At 34.4% G+C, this 19075-nt stretch overlaps 1 protein-coding gene across 1 annotated transcript in view; it reads left to right on the top strand.

Annotated features, from left to right (window-relative positions):
* The window catches only part of LOC129222197 (RIMS-binding protein 2-like), a 167464-nt gene extending 149566 nt beyond the window's left edge, over window positions 1-17898 (top strand). Inside the window, exons 23-30 of the mRNA XM_054856668.1 lie at window positions 3046-3138; window positions 7478-7616; window positions 7686-8111; window positions 9103-9479; window positions 11649-11805; window positions 11890-11987; window positions 15760-15952; window positions 17690-17898. Coding sequence (XP_054712643.1) covers window positions 3046-3138; window positions 7478-7616; window positions 7686-8111; window positions 9103-9479; window positions 11649-11805; window positions 11890-11987; window positions 15760-15952; window positions 17690-17898 — 1692 coding nt within the window. The remainder of the gene's footprint in view (window positions 1-3045; window positions 3139-7477; window positions 7617-7685; window positions 8112-9102; window positions 9480-11648; window positions 11806-11889; window positions 11988-15759; window positions 15953-17689) is intronic.
* Window positions 17899-19075: the final 1177 nt, after the last annotated feature.

The raw sequence follows: 19075 nt of genomic DNA, 5'->3' as shown, positions 1-19075 counted from the left end.
TTAGCTCCAATGCTTTAGCATGCGCTGATGTCATTAGCTGTCATGTCATCAACCGACCGGTCAAAGTCGTCAAGGGAAGCCTAAGACCTTATCTTTAAATGCATTTTACTCAAAACTTTTAAAAATCCGCTTACATCTCTTTGCTTTTCACTGCCTCATATGTGCTTTGCACCATCAACAGTTTTTTATGACCTCCTTAAAAAAGGAAAAAGAAAAAAGCGTGATTAAAAGTAATTGCTGTAACGTCACAGTTAGGAAAACATCCTTTCTGTGACAATATAGCCCAGCGGTTCCCAACCTTTTTAGTTGTGCGGCCCACCAGTTTTGTAGAAAACACCATTGAGGCCCACTAACTACTATATATTACTTGTACAGCCGAAATTTACATCCGGAGGGAATGGGTGGGGGAGGGGGTAGTTCCATGAGATTTTTGAAACTGTTTTTCTTCTGACAATATTGATATCTGAATTGAAACTGGAAACTGTTTTAGTGTCACATAACTCGCAACATTCAATGCATTTCTATATTACCTTTTTACAAAAACTGCATCTCATTCAAATAAGCAGGTTGTCTAAAAACCCTTCAAGTGTATCAACTCACTGGTTAGTCACGCCAGTTCAGCAAAGGAGATGCATTTTTAACTTAAAACTAATACTAGTTTCTTCGGCAATTTTCTCTAATAGAATGCATGATTCATTTGATTTCACCTTCAACTATATTGAAAAGTTCCGAAGAAACACGAAAAGTCTTAAATCTTAAAGTTCTTTATTGGCAATGAACCAGGGAGAGTTTTTGGGTGACGGTACATCAAATAAGTGAATTTTCGCAAAAAAAAAAACTGGAAATTAGACCCCAAGACTTATCTTGGTTCAGATTCTCGACCAGTGTTCATGGCCCAGTAACACGCTGTTTGCGGCCCACTTGTGGGCCGCGGCCCATGGGTTGGGAACCGCTGATATAGCCTGTTCTTTTTTTCCTTTCTTTTTTTTTACTATATCATAAATTCTTTTCATATACCGTATATTGATACGAGAATTTGTTGCTTTTCTATGATTTTTTAATAATGTGTCGAGGACTTTTCAGATACCCTGTATTTTTCATAAAATCTATTTTGCTATTTAGCTAGTCCAGGCCCTCTTGATCCCCAGGCCTCCATGCAATTACCCACTTTGCCACTTTTAGACTTAGGCTCTGAGCAGTGGCAGATTTACCATATCACATTTGCGAGGGACTTAAGACAAAAGGATTCTGGATGTTCGCCTAAATCGAATAATTCTATTTTTTTTTCTTGACAGGTAATTTGAATGGTTAGTTCATAATTTCTTATCAGTGAGCACTACAGTCGATAGCTACCAAAGAATGCTGCAGAATGGCTAACTTTCCCTGCTGCTTACTACTCTCATTTGAATGATGTTTTATGGCATGATTTTTTTCCGCCCTCTATGACTAATCTGTAAACAAAGTGTAAATCCAGTTTACAAACTAACCCTTACCTCCATTTTTAATTACTATATTATTCACATTGCTCATTGCAAAATTGTTGAATTTTGCTGTCTTATTTGTCTCTTCAAACTGCAAAAATCAATATTTGATAGTCATTAATTGTAGAAACTTTTGGCAGTGACAGAACAAGTTGGATATCTAAAGTAAGAAAAAACAACGTCGAAAAAGCACAAATTGCCGATTACAGCAGACACGTGTTTCGGCGTTACAGGGAACGCCTTTTTCAATGCAAAAAGTAATGAACTTATGGATGAAAAGACATCAGACAAAACAATGCCGAAACACGTGTCTGCTGTAATCGGCAATTAGTGCTTTTTTGATGTTGTTTTTTCTTACTTTACTGTTCAGCACAAAGGTAGTAATTTATCTTAAGTTGGATATCTGTTGAGGCGGAGAAGAGTTTTCCCATTGCTGTAGCTCTCGTTCTGGAAAAGAAAAAAATCACTTTTGAAAAAAATCAATTGATGCATGTACTAATGCCTTTAAAGATTTTAAAGGAGATCATTAAACATTTTTAACATCAACTAAAAAGTTTTTAATGTCATAGCAAAGCTACTGTTTCTAGACTAACCATAACCTAGCAATACCAGCTTCAAAATCAAATGAAATGCTTTTAACTAGAAAATCGCCTGTCAAGATATGACAGGTGAAAATTGCTTCTACATTTGAACGAAGCAATTTGCTTGTTTGGTGATTTTTTGATCATTGAAATTGTAACCCTAACTCCAGTGGACTCGCCCTAAAATCCAGTAGAGAGCGTTCATTGTTGACCATTTTTACGTTTCTTCATTCTCCTAAAATGACAGTCTTACCAGTAAAACAGTTTAGTTACCGGATCCAGTTCAGCCTTGTCACAATAAAGTCTTTTCCTGCATTTTAAACATTACCAAAACATATTATCAAATTGTCATGTTGTGGCACAAGTTTCATTGCTGATGACGTCAGGAGTTTTACTCGTTCATTGGCTATTATATATCTGAGGATTTATTGCAATTCTCTTTGTTCATTACCATAAGTATTAGAATATTTTTTAATCCCTATTTAACAATTTAAAATTATGTTTAGTTTTCAACACACTACGAACAAAACAGAAGAAAATTAGGACTAACTGAACCAGTGCAGAATATTTACTCTAGTAGTTTGAGGTTTTATGGGAATTTTACTTAGCTGTTCTGCAAGTAAGTTTGAGGTTAAATGCACGGGAGAATTCTTTTTGCAATGTATTAAGAACAAGTTTTTAATTTGAAAACTGTTTCTCCTTATGCCACTGCCAAAAAAGCATTGAAATACATTTTTTGATTTCATTAGAGACTTTTAGCACTGCTTAGCAATGTGATATAGTATGGTACTTTATGTATTTATCACTCTCTCTAAGTTTTCCATTTCTTAAAAGTGTATGGATATTTTTCCTCTTCTCCAAACCTCGTCAGCAGTAATATATCTATTTCCTTTTGACGTGCAGCTCCACTGCTTCTGGGTGTTGTACCTCTGTTTCAAAAAATTGCTCTCTTACGGTAGGCTAATAATGTCTTTCACTTGCAGGGAGCCAGAGTGGAAGATTTGATCGAAGAGGGAATTCGGTCCGAACTTTCGGACATTGCGGAAGAACCGGAGGACGATATGCAGCATTCTGATGTAAGTTAATTTCGGTATTTACCATTTCAAAATGAGAATTATTATGTTACATGAAACTTGATGATTGTTTCTGAAGATTGAGGTACATTGTATATATACTGTGGCACACACAACAGTCATAGCTGTTTTAACTGTGTGTGCTCTTATATTCTGTGGCATTCTTTTTTTTCCCTTTTTTCAAAAACTTTCAAATGATTTCTGTTATGGAAACTTTTTGCTAAGAAATTTTAAGCTTTTTTTTCATGTTATAATAATTAAAATATTTATATTTATCGAGAAAAAGTATATTATCATAGAATGTTTTTTTTTAATTAAAAAAAAAAAGCTTGTTTTAAGATCTGTTGAAACAAAAACATACCCAAAAACATTGTAGAATGTTCCAAAATATTATATACTAGTGGTACCCGCACGGCTTTGCCCATAATAGAAAATTAAAAGGTCTTTTGGTTCGCCTGTATATTTACAAATAATATATGGTGAATTTTCTCGCCAAATGGCTTGTGCCCATGTTACGGTTCTACGTTATGATAATTGTGTAATTTACTCGTCCATCTTATGATATTTTTGTTCTTAAAATTGGATTGGAAAAAGAACCACATCGAATTTTCAAAAAATCGCTTCAAGGTGCACACCCCCATGGTACAAACTAACTTTGTGCTAAATTCCATGAAAATCGGCCGAACGGTCTAGGCGCTATGCACGTCACAGAGATCCTGACAGAGGGACATTCAACTTTATTATTAGTAATAATAATAAAGATAAAGATATCTATAGTGTTATTTTGTAGAATTTGTCTTGGCATAGTGCTCAAAACATACACAAATTTCAGGAAAAGGTCAAAAAAATTGTACTTGTACTTTTATAAGATGCTGCATTTTAAATCATTATCTTTACTGATAATAAAGCTGAAAGTCTCTGTGTCCGGATCTCTGTCTGTCAGGATCTCTCTCTGTCCGGATCTCTGTCTGTCAGGATCTCTGTGACGCGCATAGCGCCTAGACTGTTCGGCCGATTTTCATGAAATTTGGCACAAAGTTAGTTTGTAGCATGGGAGTGTGCACCTCGAAGCGATTTTTCGGAAATTCGATGTGATTCTTTTTCTATTCCAATTTTAAGAACAAAAATATCATAAGATGAACGAGTAAATTCCGAAATTATCATAACGTGGAACAGTAACATGGGCACAAGCCAATTGCCGAGATGCAAAGTTATCATAATGTGGAACCGTAACATGGGTACAAGCCAATTCGCGACAAAATTCACCATACATTATTTGTAAATGTACAGGCGAACCAAAAGACCTTTTAATTTTTCTATTATGGGCGAAGCCGTGCGGGTACCACTAGTTTAACATAAGAACTGCTCTCTTGTTTCTTCCTTGGAATTAGCAACTTTAGAGACTTTTTTGCTTATGCCTCAAAGTGCAAAAGTACTTTTAGGTGTGAAGTGCAGAATCATTTAGATGATTGTTTTGCTTTCATTTTTTGTAAAAATAATAATTTCAAGTATTTTTGTGCTTTAAAGATTGTCTGAGGGATTCTATAGACAAGAGTGTGGGACAATTTGGTTAAAATTTATTATTACAGTTTTACGCAGGGTCTGTATTTTAAGTAAAGATAATGAAACCGCAAAGCAAAATGTTTTATGGACATCGCTTCAAAACTTTAGTGGTATGCTTTTGGAGTATCAACCCTCTTCTGCTGATAAGTTTTCCACGCTTCGTACGCTCCCTGAAAGTCATTAAATGAAGCATTCTTCCCAGTATGCATGTACAGTGGACTCTCTCTATCTGAACACTCCCTAATGTGAATACCCCAATATTCTGAACACATTTTGATGGTCCCGGTGAAATTCCATAGACTTAACGTATAGGCGGACCTCTCTCTACTCTGAACAATCTATAATATGAACATCCCAGCATTCTGAACGCTATTTTTAACTCCCTTCAATCAATACCTCTCTATGTACGGAACATATTCACAATCGGCACTCAGGAATTCCTATGAATGAACCAATGATTGAAGGGCATTAAGGGGAAGATGAAGAGAGAAAGAAGAAAAATTATTTTCCTGTATATTACTGCATCACATGAAATCCTTCAGTTGAGCAGTATGAGCCTGAAGTTTCTGCCACTGAACCATATTTCAGGAATCCAATCATAGTATCAAGTTGTATTCAAAGACCTTTTAAGTACGAATACCTTCAAGCAAGATGCGGCTGAGAATCGCCCGGAAACATTTCATTTGGATGACAGCATGTACCTTGTGGTAGTTCTTATCGTCTGCAGCTGCAGCTGAGCCTAAGACTTTGATTTAATTATTATTAATTTCAGTGCTCGCATAAGTGGCAACGTATAAATTTATTTTTCTTGGTAGAACAAAAAGATTCCGGAGTAGCGATGTCAAGCAGCGTTGCTGCGTTAAATTCTACTATTTCCTAAATGTCTCCTACATTCCTGAGTTATATTTATTCTGAATTCATGTTGTAAATGTTATTTTTTCGTGTGTTGTAATAAATGTTCAGTGGAGTTATACAAGCATCTTTATTGTGAACTCACACCAAAGAGTAAGCGGCTCTACAAAATCTTAAAGCCATGTAGCCCGCCATGCTCAACCATCTTGCATGAGAATACACAATGCAAAAACAGATTAAAACGATCTTTTTTTTTCAGGTATCGTACCGATAGCTGTATTGTAATTATGGATCTGGGTGTCTTTATAAATCAGGACTTCAAGTTTAGTCAACAGTGCAGTATTGCTAGTAACAAAGCCAACAAAATGCTTGGGTTCATCAATAGATCTATTTCAAACAAATCTAAGAAAGTTCTTCTGCCTTTATATAGGAGTTTAGTAAGACCTCATTTGGAGTATGCTGTTCAGTTTTGGTCGCCTTATCTGAAGAAAGATATTTTTGTATTGGAAAGGGTTCAAAGAAGGGTAACTAAATTAGTAAGGGGACTCTCAGATTTAGATTATGATACCAGACTTAATAGGCTTAACATGTATAGCCTGGAGCAAAGGAGAGTCAGAGGGGACATGATTCAGTTATTTAAATTTATCAAAATGAAAGATGTAAATGGATTAAATTTTTGCGGGGAAAGCAGGACAAGGGGTCATTGTTTTAAGCTATTTAAATCTCAGGCTAACTTGGAAATCAGGAAAAACTACTACTTTAGCAGGGTCGTGGGCACTTGGAATAGCTTACCGGAAGAGGCGGTAATGAGCAAGGGAGTGGATAGCTTTAAGAGGGCCATTGATCTTCATTGCGGACTAATTAATTGACTAGGACCAGCCTAGCTGGGCCCAGAGCCTGTTGCTTGTCGTCACATTTGTATTTGTATTAAACTTTTTAAATTAAAAAAGAAATAAATGCAAGAGTTTAGGCCCTACTGAGTTGAATTAGACATTTCACTAGCCATTTATCCGAAATTCAGTACCTCTATTTCACTAACTGGTATAGCTTGGTTGGCAAAGTATTGAACATAGTCTAATAGTACAATAGATTACATATACATGCATTATCCAGTCTCTCTCTATAATGAACACCCCCATAATCTGAACACTTGTTTATTCCCATGAGTGTTCAGAACAGAGAGAGTCCACTGTATATTTTATTTTATTTTTTAATTCATACTATGTTTATTCCAGTGCATTTCGGATATGCTTGTCTTATCACATGCAAATGAAATGCATAAGAAGTCTTATATGTATGTACAGCCTGGAGCAAAGGAGAGGAGACATGTTTCAATTGTTTAAGTTTATCAAAATGAAATCTGTGAATAGGTTATATTTTTGAACAGAAAGCAGGACAAGGGGTCATTGTTTTAAGCTATGCAAATCTCAAGATAACTTAGAAATTAGGGAAAATTAATACTTTAGTAGGGCTGTGGGCACTTGGAGCAGCTAACCGGAAGAGGCCGTAATGAACAAGGGGGGTAAATAGCTTTAAGAGGGCCATTGATCTTCATTGGGAGACTAATAAATTAATGAGGACCAGCCTAAATGAGCCCAATGCCTGTTGCTGGTCATCACATTTTTGTTTGTGTTTTCATCTCTGTAATCTTTTAGTAGTTTTGCATTACGGTTAAGGGCATAACCATGCAAAGAGAAAGCTGCAATTTACTTTTAGAAAATTTGTAGACTCTGAAAATGTGAGTGCCTGTTGCTGGGCGTTATTTTTGTATTTGTATTTACATCTCAGTAATCTTTTATGATTCTGCATCACAGTTCGAAAAAAAAAAAAAATCATGTAAAGGGAAAGTTGCAATTTATTTTTAGAAAATTTGCAGACTCTAAAACTGTGTAGAGGTTGATCTGAATCTGGTTTTCTGTTTCTGCAGAGAAAAGACAGAAAAGGTCAGCATACGAGGGACAGTAAATCTCCGAAAGACTACGACAGGAGATCCGACAGGATCTCGGATCGTCGAGACGACAGACACGACCGGAGAGAGGACAGATATGACGACAGGAGGGATGACCGCAGAGAAGACAGGAGAGATATGAGAGACGACAGGAGAGATATGAGAGATGACAGGAGAGATATGAGAGACGATCGTAGGGATGACAGAAGAGATATGAGAGACGATCGTAGGGATGACAGAAGAGAGAGAGACAGGAGAGATGACAGATATGACGACAGATCCAGGAGAGACGAAAGAAGGGACGGCAGAAGCGATGATCGACGAGATCGATATGGACCCCGTGATTCTAGAGACACTGATATTTCACGCACAAAACATTCCCAACCTCATTCAGATTCTAGGTCACACGAAAGGCATCATGGCCGCTCCTCTCCAACCAACATGCATCGGGACTCAAGGGAGAGGTCCTACGGAGGTAGACTCTCGGACCCCCGACACAACAGCTTGGAAGTGGAGAGGAGGAACTCTGCCGGTCAGGTTATCATTGAGCCGGAGGAAAATCTTAGTGACAAGGAAATTTACCCTTCATCTGGTCATGTGATCCCAGCAATAGGTTTGTCAGTTTCTTTTGCTAAACTGCAATTTAAAGTTTTCTTATTTAGATTTGTGTCTTATTAGAGAGAAGAGATTCAGAAGTTATGTTGCTGAATACTAAATTAATAATGGTAGTTAATTCACTGGTTAGGTTTATTTGCCCGATTTAGTAGCTGTATTATTTTTGATTTAATTTCAATTTATATTTTAAAATTAGTTTGCTAAAGGTCATCTACAATTTCACTTTTACCCATATTGTTCTGACTTGTTGAAACTCCAGTCTTAAATTCATTGAAATCTGAGTAATGAACAATGAGAAGTACAAGTTACTGGTCAACTCCAATTATTTCTAGTTATGACGACGGGATAAGGAGACAATTCTAGAGCATTTAAAACTTTCGTTCAACTTAGGTTACTAGAAAATTTCTTGAAAAACTCCAAGATCATAATTGAAAATGCACAAAAAATAAACTTTCAAACTGAGGCCGCCATTAACATTAAACTTTAAAAGCAATATGGTTTAATGTGATTTTCAATGGGAATATGTAGGAACCAGCCTTTATAATTGATACAGTGTTAAAAACAGAATTGGTATCCCTGAGTTCGAACACATGTGTTTTCTTCTGCGCTTAACTCAAGATTATCTCAACTTCATTCATAATTACTAGTGTAATGGTTGGGGAACAAAGTAGTGCAAAAATAGCTTAATACGCTTGGTAAAGATAGAAGAGGGAGATTTGAACTTTTAAACCTCAAGCCATTACATTTGTGAAATATGTGTATATGCATTCCTAGTCGACCTTTTAGATTCTTAGCGATTTAAAGTTCATTTTATAGTTAAAAGTAGGATATTTACCATTAATTTTTATGTGAATGTTTTATAGTGATGTCAAATGTTTTCACCAAAAAGGTTGACAAGGAACAAAACATTTCATTCATTGCAAGTAAAATATTTTTTTTCAGGAAGGATTTTAAATACTTCATGTTAATTTTTTGACTTCCTACTTTAGAAATCACTAGAGACAGTGAACTAGCTTCCCATGATGACTACATGCGCGGAGGACGTCGCGGTCAGTATCCTGACTCTCACAAAAGTCCTAGCCAGTACTACCCCAACGAACGAATTCCTTCTCATGGAGTTTCGCCCACCCCTCCCAGCCGCTATCCCAGAAATAGTGAGAACAGTTACTATGGTCACAGGGGCCATTCACGATCCACAAGAGACGATTACCATGGAGACGGGTATTCAGGCAGATCGGTTCATCGAAGCAGCATGGAGAAGGCAAGAATGTTCATGGCCGTTTACGACTATGATCCTCATGCTATGTCGCCGAATCCCGCGTTAGCCAATGAAGAGTTATCTTTTCAAGAGGGCCAGATCATCAAGGTAGATTTCTTTCTGGACTTTAGTTGCTCTTGTTTCATTTATGGATATTTCAAAATTTTCTGTATGCAGTTAAATTTATGTTCTGTAAATTAACACTAGAATTATAGTGGTCCCTCCTGTAGAAATACGACAGGAGTCATTTTGACCCACTAATTAATAATTCTGCCAAGTTCCCTTCATAATGTTATTTATTTGTAAATATTAGTTAAAAATGAATGTATTTATGACAAACTCTGATTATTTAACTGACTAGAAAAGCACCCGTCAAGATATGACGGGTGAAAATTGCTTCTTCATTTGAGTGAAACACCTGCCTGTTAGGAGATAGTTTGATCATTGAAATTTCGGGTCGCATAACTTTGGGCAATTGTTCCTTTCTGGCAAAATCAGTGAGTTACATTAACTCTTCTTGGTGCCAAAAAATTGGCAACAGTTGGAAAAAAAAATATAAGAACCTCAGCTATTTTCTCATAAAAATATATACAAAATTCAACGAACATTCTCAATTGTAAAGTAGTAATTCATGTTTATAAATAACTTCATTGCTGGTGACACCACAACATTACTCGATCAGTGATTTTGGCTATTATATATATGAAGATGAGATTTTAAGGATACATAATGAAGTATTTTTGAAAAAAAGTTTGAAATACCTTTAAAGTAAATAGTGCTGTTTCAGCTGCATTAAATTGCATTTCAGAAACTAATGGCTAATCCCTTTTATATACAACTAGTGTGGTACCCGCACGACTTTGCCTGTAGTAGAAAATTAAAAGGTCATTTGGTTCACCAGTATATTTACAAATAATGGATGATGAATTTCTCGCCAATTTGCTATATTCATTTGCTTGCCCATGTTATGATAATTCCGTAATTTATTTGTACACGTTGTGATAATTTGCTCGGTAAAATTTTCTTAAAATTGGAATATAAAAACAAAACTGAATATTTAAAAAAATCACTTTAAGGTGCACACCCCCATGCTACAAACTAATTTTGTACCAAATTTCATGAAAATTAGCCGAACGGTCTAGGTGCTATGCGGGTCACAGATATCCTGACAGAGAGAGATCCAGACATCCAGACAGACTTTCAGCTTTATTATTATTATTCAGCTTTATTATTCAGCTTTATTATTACTTTCAGCTTAAAGAAAACATTATAAATGCTTCAAGTTCTTGCAGTGATATATTCCAAGAGGCATTTTGGAGATTTTATTGAAAACTTAATATTATTACACAACACGCAAAAAAAAGTTTGCTTGGAGTCTAAATAACACTGCCCGTAATTCTAGTGTTAAGAAAGGGAAGCCCAGTGGCTTAGTAAGGGCACTTTGGGCTTCCATGCCGCAGACCTGGGTTTGATTCCCAGATTGGATACAGTCGACTCAGCCATTCATCCTTTCAGTGGGAGGATAAAATGAGTACCCAAGCTTGAGAACTAAACCCTGGGGATTCCGCGTTGGGCTGACACTTAATCGGAACATCTGCTTTACACTCCAGAGCCCTCAGTCAGGAAACCTAAATGGATATGGTAGGCCTTGGCCCCCATGGTCTGTTACAGCATTGGGTTTAGTGTTTTTTTTTTTTAACTAAGAAAAATTATTGCTTCATGCAAATTAAATTGAAATCCTGTGTTAAAGGCGTTGTACAGCTACATTTTAAGCCAGATAAATTTCTTCTAGGGCCTGAGCCTTTTTTTTTCTTGATGTTATAGTTCCAAAAGTGAAAAATGTTTCATATGTCTGATTTATCGAAACCTTTTTCTTCTTGATATCTTCATAAACTTCCTGACTTGGTTACAAATTGGCAATTTATATCTTAAACATTTCATCGACAGTGTTCTTGCGGGGGGGGGGGGACATAATAATGGGAAATAGATGAATACAGTAATAAGTTGAAAAGTAAAAAATAATAAATAATTTTCCCGATTTCTTTTTTTTTTTTGAAAAATTTAAGTCTCAATATCATTTAATCTTGCTGAATTTCAGTATTGGATGCTGCGAAGATGATTATGAGGGACTTATTTTATGTATTCCTGATTTTTAGTTCCCATATGCCTAGAAATATTCTGTGAAGCTTTTGATATAAGAAATTAATTTTCTTTTGGTTAACTCATTTTATACTTTGAATTAGTACATCATTTTAACATATTTTTATAATCTTCTAGGTATACGGCGAGAAAGACGGTGATGGGTACTTTACTGGAGAAATCAATGGAAGGATTGGTTATGTTCCATATAAAATGGTGACTGAAATTCCGTTAGATGAAGAGGAAACTGCTCGCCATTTAATGAACGATACCATGTCATCTCGACATCATCATGGTAATTGTTACTGTCCAACTTGTATGCTAAGTAGTTTCCTGGTAGATACATCTTACTAATTCCATATTCTAATTTTTTAAATAGGGGATCCAAGTGATCCATGGTCTACTCTTCCAGTTAAAAAACTTGTTGCTTTGTATGATTATGACCCCCATGAACTTTCTCCAAATGTAGATGCTGAGGTAAACAAATTTGAATTTTTTTTTTTGGAATAATGTTAACTTTTTTTTTCCAATTGCAAAGAATTTTGAAAAGAAAGCTGAAACGAATAAGAGAAACCAACAAGATCAAATTTAGTCAAGTTTATCATAAATTTAAGCCAAAAGGGCTAATAAAAAGTAAACACAAACCCCTCCTATTCAAGAGAAAATGATGTTAATAATGGAAAAGTATCCTCTGTCAGGAAAGAAATTTTCAACTAGCTTTCAATTAAGAAAATAATAGAAATACACACAATACGAAAGAAACACACACACACACAAAAGGGTTTATTCAAAAATGACACGCAGCAGACCGAATTTTTTGAAGATAAAATACTTTTAGGCAATTAAATTAGAGGAGGTGTATCGGGCATTGTTAACAGTACCACCGACCTGGGTGAATTCAGAAAGAGTAGTTCTAACTGGAGGAAAGTTGAGCACAAAATGAGTTCCAGGCTTAGAGACAATTCAATAGATGTATTATGTTTTTTACTAGTATTGTTTTTTTTATTATGACATTTGTTCCTTCATCACGTTCACAATATGTTTTTATAATACAATTTTTGTACAAAATTATGAAATGTGGCAGTGAAACAATATGTTTTCTAGCAATTTTTGAGAAATTTCAAATACCGGTATTAATACCGTTATTCCGGTATCATCTTTTAAAAATACCGAATACTGGTATTGAATTTTTGGTTCGATATTGCAATCCCTACCTGGGTGATATTCAAAAATTTTTAATTGTTGTATCAGCCCTCTAATATTGCAATGTAGAGATAAATTTACTCGAAACTGATTTGACTATGTAACATGAAACCTATATTTTGTTATGTTTAACAATATTTGAGATTAACTAGCTCTCTTTAAATGTCCTCCAATTAAATCCATGTGTTGCCTATTTTATGTAACAGAGTTAATACTGATAATTAATTTTTATTCTGATTTAAATATAATTTGAAGAGTTAATGGTAAATGTTTAAATAAAAAAATAGTTTTGCTTTATTTATTGGTTGTGCAATTATACATCTCTATATTATAATAGATGTTTTATAAATCACTTTTACTTTATTTGTTTAAATCTTTTGGTTAGTAAACAATCATTTCCTATCCCCCCCCCCAGAAATTTGTACAAAAAAAAAAAAAAACTTATTTCCTGCATTAAAAATGCAAAGAATAAAATTTTTAATGCAGTAAATAAGTTTTTTTTTTTTCTTGAATTAATATTGCCTGAAATGAGCCAGACTTTTAGTCACTGTAAAAGAGCTTTTAAGGTATTCAAAAACATTTGGAGCAGTGGTAAACTTATTGAAATTAAAAATTGAGCTAAAAAAATAATTCAATTGCAATTCTATTACCGCTAAATTTATTTTCACTAGCGTAGCAATTAATGGCAAGTAACCAAAAGTATAAGAAATTAAAAGGCATTAACAAAACACTTTTTGCACTTTATAGTTATTAAAAATTACGATCTTTCATTACTATTATTTTTATTATTACAATTGGCTCTCTGTTTAACGACTTTCAAGGGACCACAAAAAATCGTCCTTAAGTAGAAAGAGTCCTTAAATAGAATGCTTTTAAAACTATAGTCAACAATCTGAGACCGTGGAAAACTGTCTTTAAGTATAGAAAGTCGTTAAATAGAGCGTCGTTAAACAGTGAGCCAACTGTATTTTCTGTTTCAAATTTCCTCAAATCATTGGTGAACAATTTAAATTGAAATTCTAAAATGCTCTTTTATGTTTAATATTGCATTCTTTTTGTGAAAAAGAAATATGCTCTTTGTATATTAACTTTAAGATATATTTTATTCTTGTCTATTTCCAGTACATTATTTTCAACTCGACTATAAGTTGCCATTTTTGTTTTGAAAAGGGGCCGTCCACAAATGATGTCAAGCTTTTTGTAGGGAGAGGGGCTTTTGAAAATGTGAGTTTCGGGACAAGGAGGATTTAGGGAGCAACAAGAAGTGTGACATCACAAATTTAAAAAATAAAAACATTTTTATGAAAAATAGCATGACATGTGACAAGGCAGGGGAGGGGGTAAAATGAAGTATGACACATTATAACGATCTCGAAAAGAAAGTAATATCATTTATGGACAACCCCAAAAGTAAAAACCAACAATATTCATTATGATGTTTAAAATAAGATTTTAAGATTTGTATTGCTTAATTAGCTTGCGCTTAGTTTGAAAACAATTTGTACATTTAATACTCCTTTCTATCCTTTGCTCCATTTTGTCTATTGCGCTGGAATTAAAAATTATAGCAGGTAAGTACCTGATTTCTGTGACTCTTAATCAATTATTTAAGTTTGGAATGAGTGATATGTATAGTTCTAAGGATGAAACTATTAGATACAAATTTATTTTGAATTTGGGAGTTTTAATTTTGTGATCAAAATTTTAAGTAGTCAGTGTTTACCTTCCGTTTCTTGCATTGTAGTTGAAAAATTTACATTTAAATTTAAATAGATATTTTCCTTGTATGTTTCTTCATGAGGGAAACCATGATGTTTTGAGAACTCATGGTTTAAGTTTTAAGGGATGCCTGCAGGCAATTGAAGGAACCTTTCCAGAAAATGCTTCTGGATTACAATTTTTTGGATATAGAACCTCAACCAACTTTAAACTGTTTTCCTAAGTAAAAAGTATTGCAGGAGTTCAAGCATGGGTCATGTCCCCCCCCCCCCCAAGCAACCAAGTATAGCCTATATCTGCATATTAGGGATTGTTATTTCAAAAAATTTGCACCAAACCCCATTGTGCCCTAGCGCCCCCCCCCCTCCCCTTTTTAGTGACCCACTACAAAGCCAGAAGCTGGGTCTGCCCTTGCAAAAATTAGTTGTTGAATGAAAAGGTATTGCGTTATGTGTCAGTTTATGTGGGAAAATTTCTACTAGAAAATATTTGATGCCACTGTAAGATTTGCATTTTTTGCATTGGGCTCAATCACCAGAACTGTCATTTCGAATTTTTCTATGGGGGGGGGGGGAGGACAGAGGGGATTTTCTTGATGCAAATTATACCAAAAAGCAACAAATTGTGCCCAATAGTATGTAATTACATTAATTTCTCAAAGCTAGGGAGAGCCTTCCTCCAAATGACGAGCCTGGAAAGATGCTTTTTCCTGAAAACCCTTTCTTGATAAGATTCTTAAACAATATTTAATGATGATTTTGTTAAATATTTCTGTGAATACAAATAAATTGTTCCTCAAGTCTCAAAATTGTCAGAATTCATCTTTATGTGCTAGCTGAATGATTTGCTGATGGTAATAATATGTTTCGCACAACATTTTCAACAGATAATCCTTGTTTAAATCTTAAAATTTTGAACTGAATTGGAAGTATTTCCATTGTTCTATTGTCATGACTTAATTTTTTTTTAAATATTATTAGCTCTATTTGTGTTTTTATTGTTGAACATGCATTTCATTTTTAACTTTCAATCCTGAGAAAATTTTGAGTTCTTGTTAATCTTACCTGATTACGATTACCTGATAATTAATCAAGGTTCTGAATCTAGATTTCCTTTCTTTTGGTATAAATTTATTAAATTTGTAAATAAATAATGCTATAAATATGAAATTTATGCGAAAAAATGTTTACTTTACAAAACATAAACAGTTTCAAAATATTTTTGCTAGACCTGATATTTCTGGAGCAAATTGCAAAAAGTAGTTTTATTTATTTTTATTCAATGTAGTTTTTGTTGCAATTTTCCTGAACTTTTTTTATCATTGCAGATGGAATTAGCCTTCAGAACTGGTGATGTTATTTATGTGTATGGAGATGCAGATGAAGATGGCTTTTTTATGGGTGAACTAAATGGTGAAAGAGGTCTTGTTCCTTCCAATTTTCTAACTCAGGCACCTTCAGACTTCAGAGATTCAAGAATGGCACAGTCAAGTCGTAGCAGAGACGGTGGATATTCGAAAGGTGCAAACTAAATTTCTTTTCTTTCTATTTCTTATGAAGGATTTAGTTTTTTGTGGTTAATATTTTCCTTTTGACTTTTCAGAAGTGGCATTATTTTATTGATGGTAAAAATCTTTTGAATGTTGTTTATATTTTAGGACACAGTTGGACACAGTTGTGTTCAGTCACACAACTGTGTCCAACCTTTTTTTACTCAAAAGCCTTACCTCATATTTAGATGACTCTTGTAAGGCGGACCCACAGATGGACTGGCCCATTGGCCCGCGGGCCAATAAACCCTTCCGCCTGTGCACCCTCAAACACCTTTTTTTTTTGGTGTCCTCAAACTTGTGCGCCTTAGGGTGATTCAAAAATGCATGTAAAAATAAATTCTCCTAGATAACAGGACACCCCTCAATATTTTTATACTTGTGAATATTGATATACTGGAAGGATTTTAGCTTCTTATTTCAACTGAAGGAGGGTGCTCAACCCCTTCCCCCAAAAAGAAAATACATTGAACTGAAAAAACAATGCTAGGTATTATAATATACATGAGTAATATGCATATACATTGCAATAAAATAATTATTTACCAAATAACAGCTGGGGAAATTAAATGTTTCTAAATTTGTGACATTTTTTATATTACGGCTAATGTTAAATTGAGGAGTCATTGAGCACCCTCTTAAAATTTGAGTAAGAAGTAAAACTTTTACAGCATAATACTACTCGTTTGTCTTAAAACAAAAGGAGGTGTCCTGGACTCTAGCTGAAAAAAAAGTTTTTTTGAACCACCTTAGTGCCTCTTTTTTTTTTCGTCCTTTGGGAGTCAAAGTTGGCTCTCTCTCAGGGGACCCAGTTCGCCCCTAGCCAGAACACATAAAACTCACGGAAATTTGAATTTCCCTTCCCCTTGGTATCATGGAAAATGGAGGAGAATTAGAAACCAAGAATTGTCATTATTGCTATATGCTTTTTTTTTTTTTTTTTATTAATACGAAGTTTTTAGAAAAACCAATTTCTGACCACCTGGCTCCAAACTTTCAGCAATCATTCTTAATACCTAATGAAGATGATTTGGAAAGTTCCAGAACATAGTTTTCAATTTGTAATATTGAACAGAACAACTGGACATGTGAATCAGCTTTCCTGAACACATGTGGCCCACAGGCCATAGGTTGGGAACCACTGCCTTAAGGAAATTTGACTGTATTTTTTAAAATTTTCTTTTTTTACAATTTTCTAAACTTAAATTTGCCTAAAACATTTATCTTGGTTGTATAGATTCTAGGTCAAAGGGCATCATCACATGTAAGGACATTAAAAGCCATCTTTCAAAACAGACATACAGTTTAAAGATTTGTTCACGAAGGAAAATCATTTAATGTATGGTAAATCACGGTTTGAAAATTTCATGATATTTTTGAAAATATCCGATATTTTGATATATATTGGATAGTTTCATACGTATTTTCAATTAGTACAAACTAAAGTCTTCAAAATAGTAAATGCATCCTCAAATCACTATTTATTTTCTTGTATTATAATTACAATATGTAGACTTAAAATTAAGGTTTATTTCCTTATTTATATCTAATATTTCATTTCTATCAATTTTAATGGAGTTAATTTAGCATTAGCTGTTTTACTCATTTCTCTTCTTTTAGCTACTTTTACAATTATATGATTTAGGTACAGAGCTGTTCTTTAATTTTTAATAGAATTATTGAGTGAATTTCATATTTTTCCCAACAGATCATCGAGACAACTCCCAGTATATGCGTTCTTCAGGACATTATCCATCTTCTGGCAACCCCAGCAAAGAACACATGCCTTCTGATAAAACGCGATACTCAGACAGGTCAAGTGTGGAACGCTCTGGCTACGACAGATCCGGCGGCCATCCCTCGGATCGAGACAGAAACCAGTACAACGGATCAGGGGGCTCGGGACAGCATTGGTAGCGAAATCCGCGGCCGTTTGCGCTGTTCCATTTCTCATTGAAAGCCAGGGAATCAACTTTGTGTATTAAACTTGTCATGTTCTTCCGCCTAAATATGCTACATTATCAGTGTATGTTGCTCCAAGCCATAATGTGGTAATTAATATTTCAAAGGACACATTGTTCGCAATTGAAATCATATCGTAAAGTGAGTGATAATCCGAAGCTCAGCTGTTGGTTATTTTCTTGCTTGGAAAACTCTCGTGTTCTTTCACTGCCATTGAAAGTTTTGTTCGTCATTTTTCTCTGGAGCTATTTCTCGAAGAGGCATTCCAATTGTTTCTCCCTCTTTTTGTAAAGTAAGGAATGTGTATATCTGCTTCTAGTCAAAGACTTGGATTTCAAGAATTGTGTAAAAATATCCACAATATCAGATTCTGGCACAAGAAAATTCATTCATTCTGTTGTTTAATTTTCAACCATAGCAAATATAATGATTCATGAGGTAATAAATGCTCCAGTATGCACAGTGGCGTAGCCATGGGGGGATAGGGGGGTTAGAACCGCCCCCCATGAGCCCCAAAAAATTATATGCATATATGTATGTATGTATATATATATATATATATATATATATATATGTTTGTGTGTGTGTAAACTCGAGGGCATAGCTTTACTTTTAAACTTCAGAAAAAATTAACCCCCCCTAAGGATTTTTTCTCGCTACGCCACTGAGTGTGCAGACCCTACCTAATTTATGAATTATTTGAAGATAACTATAGCATTTGCACCTATCAATTGGTCTAGTACATTTTATATAATTTTAACCCTTTGAGGACCATAAGCTTTGCAGTAGGATATGGAAATTTGCAATGTTTTCAGGAAAAAAAACTATTTTTTTATACAATAACTTTTTTTAAAAATTAATATTAAGAATCTGATGTCTCACAATAACATGGAAGAAATATAAATTATTTGCATTTGATAGTTTATAAAAGAAATATTTTGCAGTCACGAAACAAGTGTCCCATGATTACATGTCATTGCATCATTGTATACTTTCCTTTATACTAACTTTAACTATTTTTTAACTAAATTAATTTCATTCCATAAAAAAATATTTGTGCAATGTGCAATAACGCAACAAAACCTCCAAAACAGGAATTTTTAATTTCTTTGAGTACTTTTTATTAAAACTG

This window comes from Uloborus diversus, chromosome 5 (assembly GCF_026930045.1).
Source record: "Uloborus diversus isolate 005 chromosome 5, Udiv.v.3.1, whole genome shotgun sequence".
Classification (NCBI taxonomy): Eukaryota; Metazoa; Arthropoda; class Arachnida; order Araneae; family Uloboridae; genus Uloborus; species Uloborus diversus.
Note: the sequence above shows the minus strand (reverse complement) of the source record. Positions and strands in the feature narration are given on the sequence as shown.